Source organism: Saccopteryx bilineata, chromosome 6, assembly GCF_036850765.1.
Source record: "Saccopteryx bilineata isolate mSacBil1 chromosome 6, mSacBil1_pri_phased_curated, whole genome shotgun sequence".
Lineage (NCBI taxonomy): Eukaryota > Metazoa > Chordata > Mammalia > Chiroptera > Emballonuridae > Saccopteryx > Saccopteryx bilineata.
The window spans coordinates 78,274,828-78,299,693 of NC_089495.1; the positions used below are offsets into that span (position 1 = coordinate 78,274,828).

Sequence of the window (24,866 nt, forward strand, 5' to 3'; positions counted from 1 at the left end):
ACAAGGGTCTTGCTCTAGATTAGGATTTGGTTTAAGGGAATGTTGTGGCTACTTTGATCTACCAAGATCACAAAAACTTTATTCACATCAGCAATAAGGCTGTTTTACTTTCTTATCATTTGTGTGTTCACTGAGTGGCACTTTTAATTTCCTTTAAGAACTTTTTCTTTGAGTTCACAACTTGGCTAACTATTTGACAGAAGAGGCCTAGCTTCTAACCTAGCATTCTTGGCTTACGACATGCCTTCCTGACTAAGCTTAATCATTGCTAGCTTTTGATTTAAAGGAAGAGATATGCAACTCTTCCTTTCACTTGAACATTAACTGGCCTAATTTCAATAACGTAGTGTCTCAGGGAACTGGGAGGCCCAGGGTATGGGAGAATGGCCAGTAGGTGGAGCAGTCAGAACACACACATTTATCAATTAAGTTCACTGTCTCATATGGGCATGGATCATGGAGCTCCAAAACAATTATAATAGTAACATCAAAGATCACTGACCACAGATCACCATAACAAATGTAACAATTGAAAAGTTTGAAATATTTTAAAAATTACCAAAATGTGACACAGAGACATAAAGTGAGCAAATGTTGAAAGAAATGGCGCCAAAAGACTTGCTCAATGCAGGGTTGTCAGAAACCTTCAATTTGTTAAAAACATAGTACTGTGAAGCATAATAATGCAAAGTACAAGAAAAGGAGCTATGTCTGTAACATAAATTTTTGTGGGTTAAAAAAGTAAAATACATGGAATATTTCAAATTGTAATACTTTATTTCCAATCTTAAGGGAAATTATACACTCAGCATAAACTTTAAAACAAGTTTACCGATTCATTTTCCATGTCTTAATTTTTTTTAAATTTATTGATCTTTTAGAGAGAGAGAGGAAGGGAAAAAGACATAGCCATAGAGAGAAACATCAATTTGTTGTTCCACTTATTCATGACATCACTGGTTGATTCTTGTATGTGCCCTGACCGGGGATCGAACCTGTAACCTTAGTATGTTGGGATGACCTAGCCAGGGCCTGTTCTCCATATGTCTTAAGAAATTTTAAACATACATGAAAGTACTGACTGCATAATAGTTTATGTACCCATCACTCAGCTTCAAACATTATACACACTTTGAATTTTTTCTAACTCTATTGAGCCTTTTCCACTTCTTCCTCATGGATTATTTTAAAGCAAAATGCACACACTACACCATTTCATGTCACAAATATTTCAATATTTAAGTTTTTTTCTAAGTATTGGATAACAGTTCTTTCAAAATTGCTTCATATAAAGTTAATTATAATTTAGTTTCATTACTTAATTTCATTTCCTACATTTTCCCCCTACAATTTGTATAGGAGTGTTTACCCATTTAGAAATTCCTATTGAAATTAACTGAAGTGCTCCAAGATTTTTTTTCCAAGTGATATAATGACATACATATATACAAGTTTATATAAATTTTAATATTTTATTTTGCTTTTTCATTAAAAATTTTTTTTCTGTCTCATTTTCATTCTGGAATGTAAGCTCTTTTAAAATTATAGTTGACATACATTATATCACTTTCAAGTGTACAACATAATGAAATTTCAGTTATATATCTTACAAAGTGATCAACACATAAAGTCCACTATCCATCTGTCACCACAAAGTTTATTGTGGTATCGACTTCATTCCCTATGTGCTACTTTATATCCCGAGACTTACGTTACAACTGTAAGTTTGTACCTCTTAATCCTTCACCTTTCTGCCCAGACCCCAACTGCTCAACCCCCTAGAAACTATCAACTTTTCCGTATCTATGAGTCTTTTTGTTCATTTGTTTTTGTTTTTGTTTTTAGATTCTACACATAAGTGAAATAATAATGTTTGTCTTCCTCTGACTTATTTCATTTAACACACTACCCTGTAGGTCTATCCATAGTTACAAATGGCAAAATTTAATTCTTTTCCATGGCTGAGTAACGTTCTTGTGTTTGTATGCATATCGACTTCTTTATTCCTCTACTGATTGCTTCCATATCTTGACCATTGTAAATAATGTGGCAGTGAACACAGTGGTGCATACATCTTTTCGAATTAGTGTTTTGTTTTCTTTAGATAAATGCCCAGAAGTGGAATTACTGAGTCCTTCTTTGCCTCTCGTTATTGCCTTTGTTTTAAAGTCTATTTTGTTTGATATAAACATTGCTATCCCAGTTTTTTTTCCATTTCCATTTTCATGAAATATCTTTTCCATCCCTTTACTTTATGTCTATATGTCTTTCAAACTGGAGTCTCATGTAGGCAGCATTTCTGAAGGTCTTATTTTTATATCCATTCAGTCACCCTATGTTTTTTCAGTGGGGCACTTAGTCAATTTACATTTATGTAATTGTTGATAGATATGTGCTTATTGCCATTTTAATTGTTCTCATACAAAATTTATAAGTGGTTGGTGTAATAACTCTACAGTGTGTCTGTAAAGTCATGGTGCACTTTTGACCGGTCACAGAAAAGCAACAAAAGACGATAGAAATGTGAAATCTGCACCAAATAAACGAAAAGCCCTCCCAGTTTCTGTAGGATGATGTGGTAGCATGTGGGCATGTGCAAATGATGATGTAACACCGTGTATACAGCGGAGAAGCCCACGGCCATGCCAGTCAAGATGTGGATGGAAAAGAGGGAAGTTCAGTGTGTTCTGTGGCTAGCTAAATTTGAATCCGTGATCAAAGTGCAACGTGTATATCGGCGCGTTTATAACGAAGCACCACCACATAGGAATAACATTACTCGATGGGATAAGCAGTTGAAGGAAACTGGCAGTTTGGTGAAGAAACCCCGTTCTGGTAGGCCATCAGTCAGTGACGAGTCTGTAGAGGCTATACAGGATAGCTACCTAAGGAGCCCTAAACAATCTGTGCGTGAGCCCATATCGAACTGCAGTGAATAGGTATGAAACTGGAAGAGTTTTCCTTTTATTTGGTGCAGATTTCACATTTTTATTGTCTTTTGTTGCTTTCCTGTGACCGGTCAAAAGTGCATCATGACTTTATGGACACACTGTACTATGTTTGCCTTTACTAGTGAGATTTTTCTTTCATACATTTTCTTATTTCTAATTTTGGCCTTTTCTTCTCCACTTAAAGAATTCCCTTTAACATTTCTTGTAATGCTGGTTTACTAGTGATGAACTCCTTTAGCTTTTGCTTGTCTGGGAAATCTTGATCTCTCCTTCAATTCTGAATGATAACCTTGCCAGGCAAAGTATTCTTGGTTGTAGGTTTCTTTTCTTTCATCATGTTGAATATATCGTGCCACTCCCCTCTGGCCTGCCAAGTTTCTGTTGAAAAGTCAGCTAATAATTTTATGGGCATTCCCTTGTATGCACCTAGTTGTTTTTCTCTTGCTGCTTTTAATTTTCTCTAACTTTTAACAATTTAATTATAATGCGTCTTGATGTGGGTCTCTTTCAGTTCACCTTGTTTGGAACTCTTTCTGCTTCCTGGACTTGGATGTCCATTTCTTTCACCAGGTTAAGAAAGTTTTCAGCCATCATTTCTTCAAATAGGTTTTCTGTACCTTTCTCTCTTTTCCTTCTGGGACCCCTATTATTTGAATGTTTGTATGTTTGATGTTATCTCAAAAAGACCTTATGTTATCCTCAATCTTTTAAATTCTTTTTTCTTCTTGATCTTCCAATTGCATATTTTCCACTATCCTGTCTTCCTGATTGCTGATCCATTCTTCTGTGTCATCTGATCTGATAGTGTTTTCCTCCAGTATATTTTTCATATCAGTCGTTAAATACTCCAGTTCTGATAGATCCTTTCTTATTATTTTTATTCTTTCAGTTTCTCATCAAATTTATCCATTTGTTCATGGAGTTCAATGAGCATGTTTATAACTATTGCTTTGAACTCTTCATCTAGTTGACAGTTTACTTCAGTTTCATTTAGTTCTTTTTCTGGGGTTTTGTCCTGTTTTTTTTTTTTTTCCTTTGGAATATATTCTTTTATTTCATTTTAGCTGTTTGTTTCTAGGAATTAGGTAGGTAGGAAAAACTCCTGGTCTTGAAAAAGTGGCCTTATTTAGAAAGTGTTCAGTGGGGCCCAGTGGTGGATCCCCCTTGTCACCAGAGCCAGGTGTTCTAGATGTGTTCCCTGGGTAGACTAGTATAACCTCCTGTTGTATCTGGGCCAGTTTCTATGGACACACTGGCAGGTGAGGCCTGGACATGACTGTCGCAGACTCACTGGTGTGCAGGGCAGGTTTCTGATGTGGCTGGCTGCGAGGCTCAGCCACACTGTTGTAGACACCTTGGTGTGTGCTGGTGCCGACTAAGGCCGCCTACTGGTTGTGGAAAAACAAGAGTCACTTTGGAGGGGTGCTAGCCTGACTGGATCCTCACAGAAATGCCAGGGTGTAGTGAACACTGTTAGCAAGGTTAACAGTGTCAGAAATGGTGCCTGCCAATGTCAACCCAACTAAATTATAGAAGGGAGGGTGGGTGGCACACACTAGCATCTCCCAGGAGAAAGTTCCAACAAACCCCTGTCCCTTCAGCACACACCCTAATATTAGTCAATTTACATGTGACCTAGGTCAGTGGTCGGCAATCCATGGCTCGCGAGCTACAAGAGGGTCTTTGGTCCCTTGAGTGTGGCCAGCTTAGGAGTACCCTAATTAAGTTAATAACAATGTACCTACCTATATAGTTTAAGTTTAAAAAGTTTGGCTCTCAAAAGAAATTTCAATCGTACTGTTGATATTTGGCTCTGCTGACTAATGAGTTTGCCAACCATTGACCTAGGTGCTTTTCAAACGGTTGTCCCTGTCTCAAAACTCAGAAAAAATATAGCCTGGGTTTTCTACAGCCCTTTGGCTATCCCAGATGTAAGCCCCACTGGTTTTCAAAGCCAGATGTTTTGGGTACTCCTTTTCCTGGTGCAGGTCTCCCAGGCTAGGGCTCAGACCAGGCTAGGGTCATCTTCAGGGATGACCTCCGTGATTATGATTTCCCTTCCACTTGTGAGTCACTGCAAGGAGGGTGTGAAGTAGGGTAGGTCCTGACTAGACTTAGTTTCTACTCCTCCTACCCAATTCTTTATATCCATAGTTGTAGAAAATCTATTCTGCTAGTAGTCATGTTGTTCTCAGATAGCTGTTCTATATGTAGTTGTAAGCCCTGGCCGGTTGGCTCAGTGGTAGAGCATCGGCTTGGCGTATAGAAGTCCGGGGTTCGATTCCCAGCCAGGGCACACAGGAGAAGCACCCATCTGCTTCTCCACCCCTCCCCTTCTCCTTCCCCTCCCGCAGCCGAGGCTCCACTGGAGCAAAGATGGCCTGGGCACTGGGGATGGCTCCTCGGCCTCTGCCTCAGGCGCTAGAATGGCTCTGGTCGCAACAGAGCGACACCCCCAGAGGGGCAGAGCATCGCCCCCTGGTGGGCAGAGCGTCGCCCCCTGGTGGGCGTGCCAGGTGGATCCCGGTTGGGCGCATGCGGGAGTCTGTCTGTCTCTCCCCGTTTCCGGCTTCAGAAAAATACAGAAAAAAAAAAATTATATGTAGTTGTAGTTTTAGTGTCAATGAGAGGAAGAGAGCTCAGGATCTTCCTACTTTGCCACCTTAAACTTGGAGCCATAAGCCTTGCTCTTGAATGCCAATTTAGCTTGTCTGTAAAACACTGCTCCCCGGGGTTGGTGCACAGCCCCCACAGAAACGTCTTGGGATGGGATTGCCAAGTCACTGCCCCCTGCATATTTTTTAAGAAATGTTTTTGATAGGTTATTCTGAAAGTAAAGTAAAGATGACGAACAGAGGTTCATTTGTTATTTCAGTCATTCGTCTATACAGCCTTCCATGGTTTCATCCTGCAGTGTGCTGCAGTTGCCTTATCATTTTTAAGAGTTGAGTGTTAAATTTTTAGGAATTTTGTGAGCTGACTGTTAAATACTCCCATTATTTAAAACCTTATTTAGATTTAAAATAAACTTTTATTAAAAAAGAAACAAATACTAAAAAAATTCATCAAGTTTAATCATTTTACTATTGTTTACTATTATGGTCTTATATTACATATATCTATTTTATTTGTATGGTGGAAACATTATGTAATGGTGTGCTACTGAGCATCTTTTTTCTACTCCATGTTCAATAACATTATGTTGGCAGCTAAAGTTAGTCATAGTGGGACTATTTATCTCAGACATAAGCAAATGCTATAAATCAGAGCCATGCCTCACATCCATGCCTGGAGCTGGCTGTAAACATTTGCCAGTACAACACTGCTAATGAGCATAGTTATTGAGCAGTAACGATATGCCAGGCATTACAGTATTATAATATATTCCTGATCTTTTGAAATTTGAGATTAAAGATATTCCTAATGTTATAATATTAATAGCACTTAACAGAGGGCACTATCTAAAAAGATAAATGTGAATGGCAAGTCCTTAGGAAAACAAATAAAGAATGCATGGCATATATTAATACTTTTTAATCATAACTTTAAAAGAAACACCAGTGAAGTAATAGCTATGCTTTTAATTGTTTTATTATTTGAATTTCAGAAATACAGAAAAATGTAATTAGATGACTTAAGTAATAAGAACAGTGAAAATACTATGTAAAATGTATATACAGCCCTTGAACAACATGGGTTTGATGCACCGTTTCACTTAAATGCAGATTTTTTTCCAATAAATATACAGTCAGCTATCCATATCCCTGGGTTCTGTATCCCTGGGTTTCACATTCTTGGGTGGGAATATGTAGATCCAGGGGCAACTGTATGCATTTTTCTATGCTATTTCATACAGGAGACTTGAGCATCTGTGGATTTTGGTATCCCTGTGTGTGGGTGTGGTCACATGGCAGGGGGTCGGGGGTAGGTCCTAGAATCAATTCCCAACACTTACCTAAGGACAATTATCTACAGTAAAGTTTTGGGGGAGTCAAAAGTTATATAGAGATTTTCAACTGTGCGGGGTGTCTGTGTCCCTAACACCTGTGTTCGTCAAGGTTCAACTCTATGTTCTTTAAATGATACTATGTAAGATTAAGAAAATAAAAAATATAAATCTGATTTAAAGAATACATAATGTGGGAACTATCATATACCAAAGAATGGAGAGAGCTTAAGTGTATACCCAAGTTAAATGTGTTCAGTAGATAAGTGATTTTTTATCAATCGAAAAAGTAAAAAACCAAATCTATTTTAAAAATGAAGATTTAGTTAAAAACTTTAAATGCCACCAAAATATGTCAAACTTGTTTTGCCAGTTGATATTCCCAGAAATCAGAGCTCTGGCTGTCTAGTCTGCATTTATATTTAGTCTGGGCATTTAATCTCTCTTTTGATCTCAGTTTTTCCATATACTGTAAGTTGTTTTATGAGGCTTTAACATTAAGTTAGTTTCATAAGTTGTAAAATCATTTTGTACTACCAAACAGCTTATTTTAAAACTGCTCAGAAAATACATAAAGGAATAACAAAGAATTAAAATGAACACTGTGATTCTTTATATGTGTTTCTTTTAAGTTATTTACCTCTTGTGAAAGCTGTGTTACTTGGTCCTTTTGATGTTCCAGGTCTTTTAAAACCAATGAGTTTTGTTTTTCTAACTGAAGCACTCTTCTTGCCAAGTGGACACTAGGCAAATGAAATTAAAAAAAAATTAATGCTTAGAGAAAAGGAGAATGCTATCTAAAATATTCAAAATGTGTTTGTACACTTGAAAACTGACTTACCATTTCTTAATAATACTTAAATATTAACAGAGAAAATATGTAGTTGAAAAATATTTTCAGATGTCAACAGTAAAGACCAATATTTCAACCACTCAGAATCTTGAAAGTAATAATAAAATCTCCATAAAACCAAAAGTGTTATATATTGATTAGAACAGTAATGGTTTCTACCCTTACTACATTATATGCTTGAAAAGACCACAAGAGAGCAATTTACAGCTTTTCTTCATTTTTATAAAAATTTCTCATTTACAAACAAATCAGGCAATTAGTTGAAACAATAATAAGCTTGCACTTTGAAAAGAATCAGTGTTTACCTCAGACAACATGATGCATTTTATAATACAAAACACAACTAAATAGATTTTCTATTGAAAGCAGAGATGAAAAAGATGTATAAAATGCCTATTGTGTGAGAGTGTAACCTTTAAATTTAGGTTACCTTTAGAATTTAAAATCACGTTAAGTGTGAACTGTCCCAATTCTATTTATAAGACAATTAAAAAAAAGTTCAGCTATAAAATCATTTCTCCTAACTATTAGGGGGGAAAAGTGGAATAATTCTTTAAGAACTACTAATTATGTTGAGAAGATATGTTGTTCCGAAGATCCTCTCTGTAATTCCAAATACTTAAAAATTTTGTATTTATCACATTTTCATTTTCTATGAGTTGACCTATTAATACCACACTGGCAAAATCTATTGGAATCCCAGAAGACAGGATGTGTTACCGTGACAAGAAATAAAATATTTTCTTTCTAAATAAAACTAAAGGCAAAAACAATTCCATGCATTTTTATTTTCTAATATCAGATAAAGGAGTGCAGACAAAACTCTAAAAATAATACTAAATATCATCTTTCATATCTATATCTGTTGCAGTAATATAAGGTTATAGTAATATATAGAAATATAGAAAAACATGGAAGATATATAAAAATAATTAGGATATAATATTAAAAGCAATTAAGGAAATTAAATAAAGTTACGCTGTCTGGATAAGAATTAATATAGTGTGTACAGATATGATAAACAGACTCTGTCTTTCGAGCAGGGCTCAGTTAGTGTGTGTGTGAAGGTACATATAGATAAGAAGTGGCTTGATGTCATAACTTTGGATTGTTGTGGACACCAAGCTCCCCTAGGAACATCTTAAAAGTGGCTTGATGTAACATTTTAGTAGATTAACATAAAAATAGCTCCCTCTAGAAACTCCTAAAAAGGTAGTTTGAGATGATAATTTGTAGACTGACACCTGTTAGAAGGTGTTGGCCAGAAAAGGTACTAAAGCTAAGCGGGTCCCCCCCCCCCCTTCCGCGGCAGTCGCCCAGAACAGGGACTGTCTCCACTCTAAAGACAGCTGAGAGGAGCATGCTGATGGGACTCCTTTAAGCTGTACCCAGGCAGGACAAAAGGATTTGTGAGTAACTGCCTGTGTGATTCTTGCAACTAGCTTGTGTGTTGGTCATGTCTTTCATCTGGTGGCAGTGTCAGCACTGATTAGTAGCATCTTCATAGTCGCCGGAAGAGTAGTCTTAAAGAGGCTGCCAGCCCTGCTGATAAGCCAGAGTGTCCCACTGTGTGGGGAAGCCGAATCAGGGACGCCTGATTGACCAAGAGCTTTGGCTCTACTGGGACAATTTCTAAGAACTTGTTCTTGTTTTCCCAAATAAAAAAGATGAGTTCTGGCAAAAGTTTATATAATGAATTAGGTAGCTTATTTAGATATGCTCAAATCTAAATTCTTATCCTTTAAACTGGCATAAGAATTTGCATTAATAATCAGCTGAAGTTAGAGATGGAAAAGAGTCCCTGTTTTTGACAATCATTTTTTTAAAATGAAAAGTTTTATTGATATAAAATTTTACTGATATGTAATTTATATATCATGAAGTCCACCCATTTAAAGTGTACAATTCAATTGCATTTAGTACACTCAGAGTGGTTCAGCTGTCACTATAACCTAACTCTAGTACATTTTCATTAGCTCCAAAAGCAAGGATGTACCATTAGCATCACTTTGCATCCTCCCTGCCCAGACCATGGCAAGCACTAATTTACTTTCTGTCTTTACAGATTTTTAAGGTGTTTATAGTTTTTGAATACTACATTTTCTATCCTCCAATTTAAAATATACCAAATTCTCTTGATTTGACCCTACAATAAAATCTCTACAAATAAAATAAGTCTTAATGCTAATGTTGTATTACATTTACATTTTAAATCTTTTAATAATATATATATATATATATGTATTTGCAAACACCTGTATTTTATGTCACTAGCTCTGTTTTATTTTAAGGCTAATTTTAAAACACTGACGTTTTCTTCATTCATATATATTTTCATTCTCTCTCATTCTCCACATTTGTTAGGAACTGGTCTTTTTATCTCTCTGTCTCCCACAAAACTCAGCATTAGTGTGATTTTGTAGAAAGTAATTTCCCAAAAAATGTATGTTGAAGATACAGACCATATTTGTGTAATGCTCAGTATAGAAAAATGAACACAACCAAAGGCTATTATGCAGAATCAGTTATAGATGAGTTAATATGGAAGAAAAAGGCATGTTAGAAAATAATAAGTCCGACTAGGCAGTGGCTAAAGCACTGGACTGAGACGCGGAGGACCGAGATTCAAACCCCCGAGGTCGCCGTTTTTAGCGTGGGCTCATCCGGCTTGAACATGGGGTCACTGCCTTGAGCATGGGATCATAGACATGACCCCATGGTTGCTGGATTGAGTCCAAGGTCACTGGCTTGAGCAAGGAGTCACTTGCTCTGCTGTAGCCCACCCCTTCCCCCATCAAGGCACATCTAAGAAAGCAATCAATAAATAAGGTGCTGCAACAAAGAACTGATGCTTCTCATCTCTCTCCTTTCCTGTCTGTCCCTCTCTCTGACTCTTTCTCTGTCAAAAAAAATAAAAATAAAATAATGAGATGCAAAGGTCATCCATTACCAACATTCTGAAGAAGACTATGAGTTGAAGACATCAAGTTTCAAAACATTAAGCAGCTCACCTTACCTGTGTTGTGCAGTGGATAAAGCATTGGCCTGGAATGCTAAGGTCGTGGGTTTGAAACCCTGCGCATTTGCTCTGTCAAGTCACATACAAGAAGCTAACAGCACATGTGGATGCTTCCTGCTCCTCTCTCTACCTTTCTCTCTCTCTATCCTCTCTCTAAAATCAATAATTAAAATCTTTATAAAAAGTTAAGCAGCTCATAGGGTTTGGGTACTTTTTGTTTTGTTTGGAAACTGCATAATGCTCTTGCGCAAATATGGAGTGATATCACTTATCAATGCAAACTTCTACATGATATAAAATGCCACATTCAAGAAATTCTTGGTATGTGGTGCGTAAGCCTACCATCAGGAATACCTCCTTCTAAGAATTTCCCTGAGTTTGGTTGTGATTTCTGAATGAGAAAAATCAACTATAATTATAGAAAGATACCTTATGATTTTTTCAAAATGGCTCATAAAAGTGTTCTACAGGGCTCTGATTACTAGTTTATATTTTATTGAGAAAAACTTTCTAATAACTCGTGTTGATGGAATGATTGTGACTATTATGTGTTATTATTATCCATAATGGTTATAATATAAAAGATACTGTGGTGTAATTGGTTTCTAACTAATCCACTGGTTGTGTCTTAAAAATCCACTTCTAAATCAGTTATAAGGATGGCAGAACACATCTCATAGATATATCAGAAATAATATTAAGGTCTCAGATTGGCCAGTTGGCTCAGTGGTAGAGCGCTGGCCTGGCATGTAAATATCCTGAGTTTGATTCCCAGTCAGGGCACACAGGAGAAGTGACCACCTGTTTCTCCATCCCCCTGCTCCCATTAGTGTCTCTCTCTCTCTCTCTCTCTCTCTCTCTCTCTCTCTCTCTCTCCTCCTCCCACAGCCATGGCTCAATTGGTTCAAGTACATCAGCCCCAGGCACTGAGGATGGCTCCATTGAGCCTCTACCTCAGGTGCTAAAAATAGCTCACTTGCGAGCATTGCCCCAGATGGGCAGAGCATCAGTCACAGATGGTGGTTGCCTGGTAGATTCTGGTCAGGTTGCACATGGGATCTGTCTCTCTAACTCCCCTCCTTTCACTTGGAAAAAAAGAAGAAGAAGAAAAAAAAAGAGGTCTCAGGGGGCTGTAAATGACCCATTGAGCCTGTATACTATGGGGAAAAAAAAATGAAAAGAACAAGAATGGAATATTATGAAATTTTTTCTTAAAAAAAAAATATATATATATTTAAGCACATAGAAAGAACACACAGGAGAAACAAGTGTAACTTTTCATCATTATAATACTTATAATTTAAAAAATTGATAAAAAGGGAATTAGCATGTTTTTTGAACATGAATATCAATGACTACAGAAAAGGAGGTTGAATTAGAAGAAATATATTCATTAATTAATTTAATAAGGTATTTGTGAACATGTTTTTTTAACAAACATTTATTAAAAGTCTATAATCTATACAGGTTCTGGGAATACACAATTTCTACCTGGAGGACCTAACATTCTACTGAGGAAAACAGGCAAATAAAAAAGTACTGTAGTGTGCTAAATGCTATGACAGGGCATACAGGAATGAAAACTAATATAGATCAATCTGGTGTAGAAGCAGAGAAATAGCATCCTGGGAAGAGGGAAAAGCATAAGTAAAGGATAATCTGCTCCAGAAAACTATAAGCAGTATGGTTTTGATGGAAAAACATACAGTGCGTAGTGAGGGTTGAAGCTAGAGAGATAGAGGCAGGGATATTTGATAGAAGGCCGTGTATGATAAGCTGAGTTTAAATTTTATCCTTACTTGGTTAAGCATGACATGATCTGCACTTGAGAGAGCCTCTATCAATATTGTGGAGGACAGCTTAGAGAAGGAAGAAGACTCGAGCCAGTTAGAAGGTTAAGGTCATAGTCTGAACTAGTGGTCTCCAAAAGTAGTTACATATATGTAAAATAATCCACTGAAAAAGAAATAATCCATTGAAGTGTGGGAAATACACTATTTATATTTATTTTAATGCTATGTTTCTTTAAGTTTTAATTTTCTGTGTAGGTTTCAAGTCCTAATGTATACATTATATTATTCATATGATAGTACATGCATGTAATCTATGAATAAGTAAAGTTAAAAAAATACATATATATATATATATAGGTGGGTATATGTTCAATTTTTTCCCAATAGGGATTCATATAAAAAAGTTTGAAGACCACAGAAACACATATTTCCAATAGAAATATAATGAAACACACACACATGTAATACAAAATTTTCTAATAGCTACATTAAAAATAACAAAGCCCTTATCTCATATGATATGAAAAATTAACTCAAAGCAGATCAAAGACTTATTTATGAGAACTAAAACACAGAAGTAAATCATCATTTACTTGTTTTTGGCAAAGGATTTGCAAATATGGCACCAATAGCACAAGCAACAACAACAAAAAATCAGAGAAGTTAGATTATATCAAAATTAAAGTTTTGAGCTTCAAAAGACACCATCAAGAGAGTGAAAAGACATGGTATAGGAGAAAAAAATATAAAATGTATCTTTGTGTGTGTGTGTGTGTGTGTGTGTGTGTGTGTATGACAGAGACAGAGAGAAAGACAGAGAGAGGGATAGATAGGGACAAACAGACAGGAAGGGAGAGAGAAGAGAAGCATCAATTTTTCACTATAGCTCCCTAGTTTCCATAGTTGTTCATTGATTGGTTTCTCATATGTGCCTTGATCTGGGGGGGGGGGTGCTATAGCAGAGCATGTGACCCCCTTACACAAGCCAGTGACCTTGGGCTTCAAACCAGAGACTTTTGGGCTCAAGCCAGTAACCATGGGGTCACGTATATGATCCCGTGCTCACGCCAGCGACCCCTTGCTCAAGCTGGTGAGCCCATGCTCAAGCCAGTGACCTCGGGGTTTTGAACATGGAACCTCTGTGTCCCAGTCCGATGCTCTATCCACTGCGCCACTGCCTGGTCAGGCAAATAATAGTATACGTCTTAATAAGGGACTTGTATCCAGAAAATATAAAAAAACTCTTACAGCTCATCAATGAAAACATAAATTAGAGTTGTCACAGCAGGGGATTGCCTGTGGAAAGTTCTAAATAATTGCATACATACAACTTTGCATTCCGTATACTGTGATTTCCTTAGAAAGCACTATGAATCAAAACACATGTGCACTACAAATTTTCAAACATTCATTCCTCTAGCAAGAGTGTACAAATTTAAGTTCTCATGAACTAGTATAAAATTCTCCAAAACCAGAAATTTTTATTTTGTTCTCTAATATATTCTAAGTGCTTTGAATAATACTTGGTACAATAATTACCAATAGTAATACACTACTGAATGAATGAATTTTATATAGATCTTCTGTTTTCTTCATACTAACACTGGACATCATCAATCTCTAAAAACTTTCTTAACCTTATAAATAAGCCAATAGAATATATTTTAAATTAAAGTTCTTTATTTGTGAGGTTATACATCTTCTATGTTTGTCTCACATTTGTATTTATTTAAAGAGTTGATGTTTATATTCTTTCCCTACTCACTTCAAATCGTACCTACACGTTTAATTCTACCCTCCATCTAAATTATTTTAAAATATCAAGGCCTTCTATAATCTCAGCTGAACCGACCTTATTTCCCACTTATGTCTACTTTACTTAATATCCCATAAACTTTTTTTGTGTATTTGTTACACTATATCTCTGCTGTTCCTCCAGCCTGAAGATAGGTTATTCCACTACTTGAGAGCCCACTGTTTCTTTCTTTTATAGATTTTATTTATTAATTTCATGGGGGGAGGCACAAAAAGTATTAACTCATAAACTCATAAACTCATAGTTGATTCACTTCAGTTGTTCATTTATTGCTTGTCGTATGTGCCTTGACTGAGCAAGCCCCGAGTTTCGAACTGGCAACCTCAGCGTTCCATGTTGATGCTCTATCTGTGCCACCACAGGCCAGGTGTGAGAGCCCATCTTTTCTTTTTCATTTTTGAGAGACAGAGAGAAAGAGAAAGAGACAGGAAGAAAGAGAAATGAGAAGCATCAACTCCTACTTGTGCGACTTTTAGTTGTTCACTGTTTCTCATATGTGCCTTGATCCAGAGGCTCAAGCTGAGCCAGTGACCCCTTGGGATTTCAAACCTGTGCCTCAGTTTCTGAGGCTGATGCTCCATCCACTGCGCCACCACTGGTCAGGTAAGGGACCACCTTTTCTTTCTCTGCCCCACTCAGGGCACATATGAGGCAATCAGGGAACAACTGAAGTGCCACTTCCTCCATTTCTGACCAGCCTCACCTCATCTCTACTCCTCCTACATAATGCAGTACTAAATGATTGAGTTTGGATGTTTCTTGATACCTTTTCATGTGTATTAATCTTTTCTCCCCCAGCAGGTGAACTTATATGAAGACAGGGGTCTTATCTCCTGCAGCACGTAATAAACAGAGTAGGCACTTGATACATCTTTCCTGATTAAATTTTTAAAGTAAATTTTGTTCAAATGAATACATTTCTAGAAACTATTTCCAAGGTTGCAGAGTCTCAATATTCAAGTACAACTAATGCTCAGCATTTAAGTGTTGAACTAGTAATAAGTACCTAACGATAATAAAGGAAGAGGCAGATACCAAATCTTTAAAAGTGGCATATTGCTCTGGGGAGTGATTTGGTATTAAATTTGGATTCTGTTTAGAAATCTTACATATCAGAAGTTGGAAGAAAGGAGGGGGGTTTAGTTTAACTGAAATTCAAAGCAAAACAAAGACTCGCTTAACTAGAGTTTATGTCTCCTTAACTATAATGCATATACAATAAAAACAATTTCTTTCAAAATTCCTCATAATAAGTAACTATGGATACAGCCAGGGAAAATGACTCCTGTTATCCACATTATTTATTTATCTTTTTGTACAGAACATACTGAACTCAAGAAAGCACAGCTTTTACAGGCTACCTACTGAGACACTAAAGTAGGTATAACCATCACTTCTCGACTCCAAATAAAAGTTACTCTCTTGGGCATGACCAGCTGGTGGCACAGTGGATAGAGCATTGATACGGGATGCTGAGGACCCAGATTTGAAAACCCAAGGTCACTGGCTTGAGCATGGGCTCACCATCTTGAGTGTGGGGTCATAGACATGACTCCATAGTTGCTGACTTGAGCCTAGAGGTTGCTGGCTTGAGCAAGGGCCTACTGGCTCAGTTGGAGCCTCTCTCCCACTCAAGGCACATATGAGGCAATCAGGAAACAACTAAAGTGCCACAACTATGAGTTGATGCTTCTCCTCCCTCTCCTTTTCTCCCTCCTCCCTTCCTTCCTTCCTGTCTCTCACTAAAAAAAAAAAAAAAAAAAGTTACTCTCTTGGATCTGTCAACGACAGTCAGTACATACAATTTCATAATAATTAGCCCAACCACTGTGAACATAGCAGACTTCTATTTATATCTAAGATGTCAAAGCATAATGGAAGACTGATGCTCTATCCCAAGTCCTTCAATGGTACTCTTAGTATTAAAAAAACACAAAACTCTAAATATTAATAAATAAGTGATTTATTTAGATACTTGCCAATTAGTCACTTGGTCTGAAACAACATTTAGTTTTTTAAATCTTTTTTAGTTTTAGCAGGTCAAAGTTCTGTCTCTATAACCATGGCATGGATAATGGTTTTAATAAAAATGAGGGCATTTGTCAGAACGATGCATTTCAGAACGCCTGCTGCTGGCAGGCTACTGAGGACTAAATAATGGTCACATGTTGATCATTTATGTCACATGAGACTTCCTTTAGTCTCTTCCATAGGTTTGAAGTTGATCATGAACAGACCAGCACTGATGTTTGAAAGGACTAATTCTAAAACCAAATCAGGCATGACCTGGGGTGGCGCAGGGGATAAAGCGTCAACCTGGAACGCTGATGTCATTGGTTTGAAACCTGGGCTGGCCTGGTCAAGGCACATATGGTAATTGATGCTTCCTGGTCCTCTCCCTCTTCTCTCTCTCTCCTCTCTAAAAATGAATAAATAAAATCTTAAAAAAACACACCACCAAATCATATAAAATAAGCACAGCTTTCCCTATAGACAAAAATGAGAACTCATACATATGAGAACAGGAGAGGAAAACAAATTCTTGTTACACACAAATGTTTGCTAGAGGAAATAAAAGTTTCCCTTACTTTCCTTTCTTACGAAGCTCAATCGACTGTGACATTTCACTTAAAGCTCTTTATAAAACTAGACAGAAACCCAAATAAAAAGGTATATAGTATGCAGTAAATCTTGTAATTTAAAAGTTTAAAAACCTCTAGGGAAGTCTCTATATTCAGATCTGCCAAAACAAACAGAGAAGCACACACTAAGACCACGCTAGTGCCTGGGTGTCACCCAGGTTCAAGAGCCTAACCAAAACATGCAACCAGAAAATCTTGTTTGCTATTTTGAAAATAATCATGACCGAAAGAAAAACATTACTTCAGATTTTCAAGTTTAGTCAAGTCAAGAAGAGTCCATTTTATTTGAATCTACTTTAATTGTATAAGCCCTTTAACTCTCCACAACTTTGTTGAAAAGAGTTTAATACAATATTTAGTTATTGTTCCTCATTCTATTAAAACTTCAAGATTTAAGTAACCTTATTTACTAATTATAATGTGTTTAACACACATTTTAGGGAGTTATTTTTCAAACTAATTTTGAAAAAGTTAATTCTGTTAATTTATGGGAGACTGGCATTACAGTACATGTTTTAAGAAACTGATATCAAAGAAAGTGAATCTCAAAACTAGTTTCATATTCAGGGTGTGTCTCTACTAATTATTTCGAGAGGTCTCATTAAAATTTTAAAACAAAATTGTTTTAAATAAAACTCAAATTGTGCCTACTTAAAGTTTTTTGTACACTGGCTTTTGCTCTAAGATCAACTATGCAATTTACTATAAGAAACATTCACTGGCATAACAAACTAACATTATTGAACTCTGTGCCAGGCACTCATTTTAATTTCACAATATAGCTTGGGTAGCAACAGACAACTAATAAAAAACTTCAGTGGCTATTTAATTTATTAAGAGCAATATGACACTCAAAAACTGAAAGTCTGAAAATTAAAGTTTTCGATTACCAACAAAATTTATCTTTTTAAAGAACACATGATGATACATGAAAATGTTCAGGATAGAATTATAAGATAAAAAAAATACATCTCTAAATTATATACAATAATAACCTAAATATGTAAGAAAAAATGTAATCTGTACACATTTTCTGAATAGTATCTTTGGATAGTAGAATTACAAAAAATTTTCCTAATTTCTAAAATAAATACATATTTATTATTTTTATAATCAGTAATCCCCTTCAATTAAGTGTTATGCTAAAATACCTAAATCTGGTTACTGAATATATGTGATTTTAAATCCAATTTAGTATGAATAGAATATATTGTGCAATAGTTAGGAAATAAGTTCCTTTGAAATGTTAATATATTTTGGTATAGACAGGTATAATGAAAGTGTTCTGAGTGTTTTATAATATACCTTAAGTTGCTATTACTTTAATCCCAAATGTGAAAATTAAATATAGATTCTCTCAAAGGCTATATTGCTTTCACTTTAAACAGAGCAGAAAGCCATTGACTTCTTTAAAAATATCCATTAAAAAATCAAATGTGGACTTTTTGCAATCTTCGGAAATGCATCAGACCCTAAACAGAAATGTTCCGTGTCATTGGTCAATTTTGTGCATATATTAGGCACTCAATAAAAGTTGTTGAATGGATAGACAAAGGAATGCATAAATGTCCTCTCTGCATATCTAGACTTACTTTCCCTTCACTCAGTTTAGATGACCTGAAAAGCACTTCCTCAAAATAACCCTCTGGTTCACCATGAGAAGAATGCCTGGCACCAGCTGGTAGGAGATATTAATAGCATGTCCATTAGGCACTTGTTCAAGGCACACAGATAGCTCAGTGATAAAATCTTTAGAAATATTTGGACAGTTAAGATTATTGGAATATGAATCAGTTGTGGTTCCATAAATCTTCACTCTAAATTTTAAGAAATCAACATCTATTTTGGAAATTCTTCAAAATAATAAGCAACAATTGCTTTTAACTTTGGAGGAACTCATATTTGGGCTAAAGAAAGAGAGCTTACAATAGACAAGTTCTTTTTTGTGTGTGACACAATTCTTTTGAAAGATTCAGATGCTAAAATAGAGAAGAGAATGGACTTTTTCCTTTAAATTTCAATATTTAGTATTTTAGCAATCATTTACCACTGATAAACAAGTCACCCGTCCAGAAGCTTATGTTTTTATCCCTCCCTAGGTAACATAATTCTTAAAAACAGAGATATACTTATAATTACAAAACATCCTAGGTCAGCTTAGTGATTTTTGGAAGAAATTGGGGAAGAATAGGAATGAGATGGGACTATAATTGATTTTTTCAAATAATATATAATTTGGAAATGCTTGCATCTTTACCAGATAGAATGAACTATTCCAGCTACTGTTTGATACTTGCTAGTAATCTGTACTTGACCCAAAGATTTTCAGAGATTTAGTTTAACCAGCAAAAGTCACAAATTTAAGCAATCCTTTACTTCTCATAAAATGGTCTATATCTTTTTTTTTTTTTTTTAAATTCGGGTTTTTTTTAAAGATTTTATTTATTGATTTTACAGCGAGAGGAGAAAGAGGGATGGAAAGTGAGAAGTATCAACTCATGGTTGTTTCACCTTAGTTGTTCACTGATTGTATGTTATATGTGCCTTGACCAGGCAGCCCAGGGTTTAGAACTGGTGACCTCAGCAATTCCATGTCAATGCTCTATCCACTGTGCCACCACAGGCCAGGCTATATCTTACAGCAGTTCAGACAGCCATAGAGACATTCTCTGAGCCATCGCTTTCAAGTTTCTACAAAAGTATTGGGTGTTTAGATGGATTATTTTTCTTATGTGTAATGTCTCCAAAGGTTTAAGTCAATTCATATTAAAAGATAAAGAAGCGGCTTTGAGTCCTCCAATACTCAGATGAAGAGACAATTCTATCAGGTGTCTGTCAGATAGAGAGAGTGGAGAATAAACAAGAAGAAGATGTAGATGATGTCCTTGAGGAACTTTCCATCTAGCTGAAGACATCATGTGGGAAATGGCAGCTAATCAGATAAGAGAAATGCTTTATTGTACAGTATGAAGAAATCAGAGGTTTACAGGCAGAGATGTAGACTACCCTCATTCTGTATAAAGATGCAAATAAAGCTGGAGAGGTGGGGTCACATGGAAGGGCTTAGAAGTCTGGTAGAAACATTTAGACTTGCTCTTGTACTGAATGAGGCAATGAAATGTTTTTGTAAAGCAGGATGATTTTAGGTGGGCTAAAGGAGTTAGGTCAACCAGAAAAGTGATTACTATAGATACAATTTTCTCTCAGTATATTTTAAGCAGTATCTCATAAGATAAGTAATGAATCTTTCAAAAATTTTCTTGGTATGCCTAATCAGGCAGTGGTGCAGTGGACAGTGTCAGTCTGGAACACGGAGGACCTAAGTTTGAAACTCTAAGGTCGCCGGCTTGAGTGTGGGATCATAGACATGACCCCATGGTCGATGGCTTGAGCCCAAAGGTTGGGGGCTTAGCAAGGGGTCACTGGCTCGGTTGGAGCCCCCTCCATCAAGGCACATATGAGAAAGCAATCAATGAGCAATCAAGTGCTCTCATCTCTCTCCCTTCCTGTCTGTCTGTCCATGTCTGACCTGTCTGTCTCTGTCGCTCTTGCCCCCCACAAAAAAAATCTTGGTCTGACTGGTGATGGTACAGTGAATAGAGAAAGTGTCAACCCAGAATGTTGAGGTTGCTGACTTAAAACCCTGAGGTCACCGGCTAGAGTGCAGGCTTGTCAGCTTGAGCACTGGGTCACTGGCTTCAGTGAGGGATCACTGACACAATCCCAAAGGTCGTTGGTGTGAAAAACCCAGGGTTGCTGGCTTTAATCCAAAGGTCACTGACTTGAGCAAGGGGGCACAGGTTCAGTTTGAGTCCGAGATCTGATCCCCAGTCAAGGCACTTACGAGAAGCAATCAATACACAACTTAAGTGAAGGCAACTACAATTTTTTTTTTGTTTTTTTTTTATAGGGACAAGGAGAGGGACAGACAGACAGGAACGGAGAGAGATGAGAAGCATTAATCATCAGTTTTTCGTTGCAACACCTTAGTTGTTTACTGATTGCTTTCTCATATGTGCCTTGACCACGGGCCTCCAGCAGACCGAATAATCCCTTGCTCGAGCCAGCTACCTTGAGTCCAAGCTGGTGAGCTTTTTGCTCAAGCCAGATGAGCCCGCGCTCAAGCTGGTGACCTCGGAGTCTTGAACCTGGGTCCTCCACATCCCAGTTCGATGCTCTATCCACTACGCCTCCACCTGGTCAGGCGGCAACTACAAGTTGATGCTTCTCTCTCTCGCTCTCTCTCTCTCCTGTCCTGACTCTGTCTCTCTCTCTCTCCCCCCCCAAAAACAAAACAAACAAACAAACAAACATCCCCAAATATTGTTCGTCTTCACAAAACCTTCTATACTTTTAATCTACAATATTTGTACTATCTCCCTCTCTTTTGATCTCTTTCTTTTGTTCTTTCAAGTGTATATCAAGGAATGTAGGCAGTTGACTAAAAACAAGAGGAAAAAAAGAAGCATAATTAATTAACTTTAACCTAAAAATTATTTGTACAAAAGCATTTGTAACTCATCTGAAATTAATGTAGAAATAAAATGAAAATGGTGTCATTATCAATGAATCTAAATCTAGAAAAATTCTAATGTATGCTTCTAGTCTACTGACCATTAAACTCACTTATAAATACAGAAAATGCACATTACTTACAGTGTTTTATTTTGTGAGCAATTTACTATTCACACATACTAAAAATAAAGGCACTTTATTTTGTCATGCAACTCCACACATCATCAAAAAGCATAATGTAATTACATTTTGCTCGAATAGATAAGTAAAACACATATATATTGATTTTACCTTTGTTTTAGTCGTCTTTTGGCTGTAGTTGGAACATTAGCACCGTAGCCAAAGGAATAAAGAACCCTTTCAGCCTCATCTTCATTTTCGACTGGAAAATATTAAAAGTGTATAATATGAAATAATTTTTTTCTTAAGAAGCATGGCAGAAGTGAAAGTAAAAGAGATCATCATAATAAATTAGAGAGTAAAAGAACATAAAAAGGGCTAACGCATAATGTCAAACAGGCCATTTGTAAGCAAGAGCCTATTTCTTCAAGTATATGTTTGCTTGGATTTGTCCAACTTACTTTTAAAAGATGTAAGGGTTTGGATCATATGACATGTAAAGTTTTCTTGTTATAAAACATAATAATACAGATCTTGCAGTATTATAAATGATTCAAAGCCTTTCTGCATGAAAACATGTAATTATGAAAAAGTACTAACATCAATCACACTACTTCCCTTGAAAAAGAAATGACTTTTTAATTAGAAAAGATGTTCACTATTTTATTAGAAGAACAACTGTATCTTAACTTGTAATAGTGAAATTAACTACATAAATAGGATACTCTGTAAAAAAAAAATAGGAAAGTATCGATAAAGTATTGGTGGCCTTTTTTTTTAATTACAAAAAAATCTCAGCAAAGCCATTTCCTTCTAAATTCTGCTATTAGTCCACCACTCCCAAAAAAGAATTTTGATGTATTTTTTTATTTTTATTTATTCATTTTAGAGAGGAGGGAGGGAGGGAGGGAGGGAGAGAGAGAGAGAGAGAGAGAGGGAGGGAGGAAGGGGGGAGGAGCAGGAAGCATCAACTCCCATATATGCCTAGACCAGACAAGTGCAGGGTTTTGAACCGGCAACCTCAGTGTTCCCAGGTCGACGCTTTAATTATCCACTGCGCCACCAGAGGTCAGGCCCCAAAAGAATTTTAACAGGTACATATTTTAAAGTTAAAAAGTTTAAATGCAATGACAATTTTACTGTAAGTTACAGTTAAATATTTTAATCAAAGGCCATAAAAACAAAAGATTGACTAGCTCAAATAAAAGCTGTCAGTGACATAAAGCAATTCTATAATATTATGCATCAACATTATTTTAATGTTAAAAGAAACCCTGCTTTTAGAACTGTTTCAGAATGAAAACAAAGCCACATGTGGATTTTACATGAGTAATAGAAGCTGAGTATATGCAGGCCTATCATTATGATTGTGCACTTATTTGTTGATTTATCCTTCTGTAGTACAGTTAAAGTTTCAGGAATATAAATACATGTTTTCCTTCCATTTTCCCCCCGATTTTTCAAGGTGAACCGAGATTAGTTTTCAGAAGTAGAACTATTATTTGAGGGACATGTGGATGCAGGAGATGATATATGCTGTTGGCAGTAGTGTTATCAGCTATCATGGCTTCAGATGCAAATCGATATCTCCAATTCAGTTTTCTCAGAATTAGAGCTGGCAGAATTAGAGTGAGAGCCCTATCTCACGTGTCTCTCTTAAATAGTTCTAAATCCAAAAGGGAAAGGGCTAAACTTAGTTAACATCTTAACCCATCAGTTAGATAGTTATGAATATCTTAAATTTGAGTTCAATATTTATTAGATTAATAACGCATGGGATAACTAGATAATTTAGTGGTGATGTAATAACAGAAACAATGTACTATACAATATGGTAAATGGTAGTGAAAAGATATGACTGTGTCTCAGAAGCACAAAAAATATACCTGAATGCCACTATTTTTCCCATGCTAAAGGGATTAGAAAGGTGTGAGGAGATTGACATGCATAGTGAAGGTGCAGAAAGGAATTACATGTGTAAAGTTACAAAGCTGTGAAGTCTTAGTAATTGTGAGAAAAATGGCTGGAGTTAGTCTGGAGTACAAAGACAGATTTAATTCTGTGAATGGGACTTGTTTGCTAGGCTAAGGAGTTTGGAATTTATTTTATAGTCAACGAGAAATTAATACAGATAAGTGAAATGACCAACAGATTTTTGTTTTTGATGTTGATATTATAGGAAAAAAATTCCAATAACAAGGAAAAAGATGGCCTAGATCGGTAGCACAAAGAACTCCTCATAAGTTACATTAGTAACCAGTTAAGACATGGTCCATAATAGCAATGGAGGTTGGAGAGAAGAATTTGGATTCTAGACAACTGAACACCTGTGAAAGTGAGATGAGTCACTGATAGAATAAGGGAGGAATCAAGATTGACAAAAACTAGTTGTGAAATTAGACAAAACTTACAATATAGGCCCTGGCCGGTTGGCTCAGTGGTAGAGCGTCGGCCTAGCGTGTGGAGGACCCGGGTTCGATTCCCGGCCAGGGCACACAGGAGAAGCGCCCATTTGCTTCTCCACCCCTCCACCGCGCTTTCCTCTCTGTCTCTCTCTTCCCCTCCCACAGCCAAGGCTCCACTGGAGCAAAGATGGCCCGGGCGCTGGGATGGCTCTGTGGCCTCTGCCTCAGGCGCTGGAGTGGCTCTGGTCGCAATATGGAGATGCCCAGGATGGGCAGAGCATCGCCCCCTGGTGGGCAGAGCGTCGCCCCTGGTGGGTGTGCCGGGTGGATCCCGGTCGGGTGCATGTGGGAGTCTGTCTGACTGTCTCTCCCTGTTTCCAGCTTTAGAAAAAAAAAAAAAAAAGAAAAAAAAACTTAAAATATAAATAATGTTAGATATTCAATGACTGCAGGACTCCATACAGACCTGCGGAATCCCTAGCCTATAAATAGTAAATGAAATTGTGGAAAGGGATAAGGTTATCCAGAACTGAAGAAGATGAGGGAAAACACCCTGGGAACTATCAGAGTTAGAGAGAAGAAGAGATAACAAAAGTGATGGGAAAAACAATCAGAGGCAGGTGATTCAAGAAGCAAGAGAAGGGTTTTGAGAAATGTGGCAGATGCCTAGCAAAGGTTTCAAACAGGATGAGAATGAATGGAGGGTCCCTGAATTTGAGAACTAGAAATCCAAGTTTCATTTCATATTTGAATTTATTGAGCTTTTGGCAATATTTGTATTCTTCACAACTCAGTGAGATGTCGAA

At 36.7% G+C, this 24,866-nt stretch overlaps 1 protein-coding gene across 4 annotated transcripts in view; it reads right to left on the bottom strand.

Annotated features, from left to right (window-relative positions):
• The window catches only part of PIBF1 (progesterone immunomodulatory binding factor 1), a 238,431-nt gene that overhangs the window by 89,887 nt on the left and 123,678 nt on the right, over positions 1-24,866 (bottom strand). For all 4 annotated transcript variants that reach the window (XM_066237052.1, XM_066237053.1, XM_066237051.1 and 1 more), the window contains exons 13-14: positions 21,827-21,917; positions 7,538-7,640 (exon numbers count right to left, since the gene is read on the bottom strand). In XM_066237052.1, the coding sequence (XP_066093149.1) occupies positions 7,538-7,640; positions 21,827-21,917 (194 nt within the window). The remainder of the gene's footprint in view (positions 1-7,537; positions 7,641-21,826; positions 21,918-24,866) is intronic.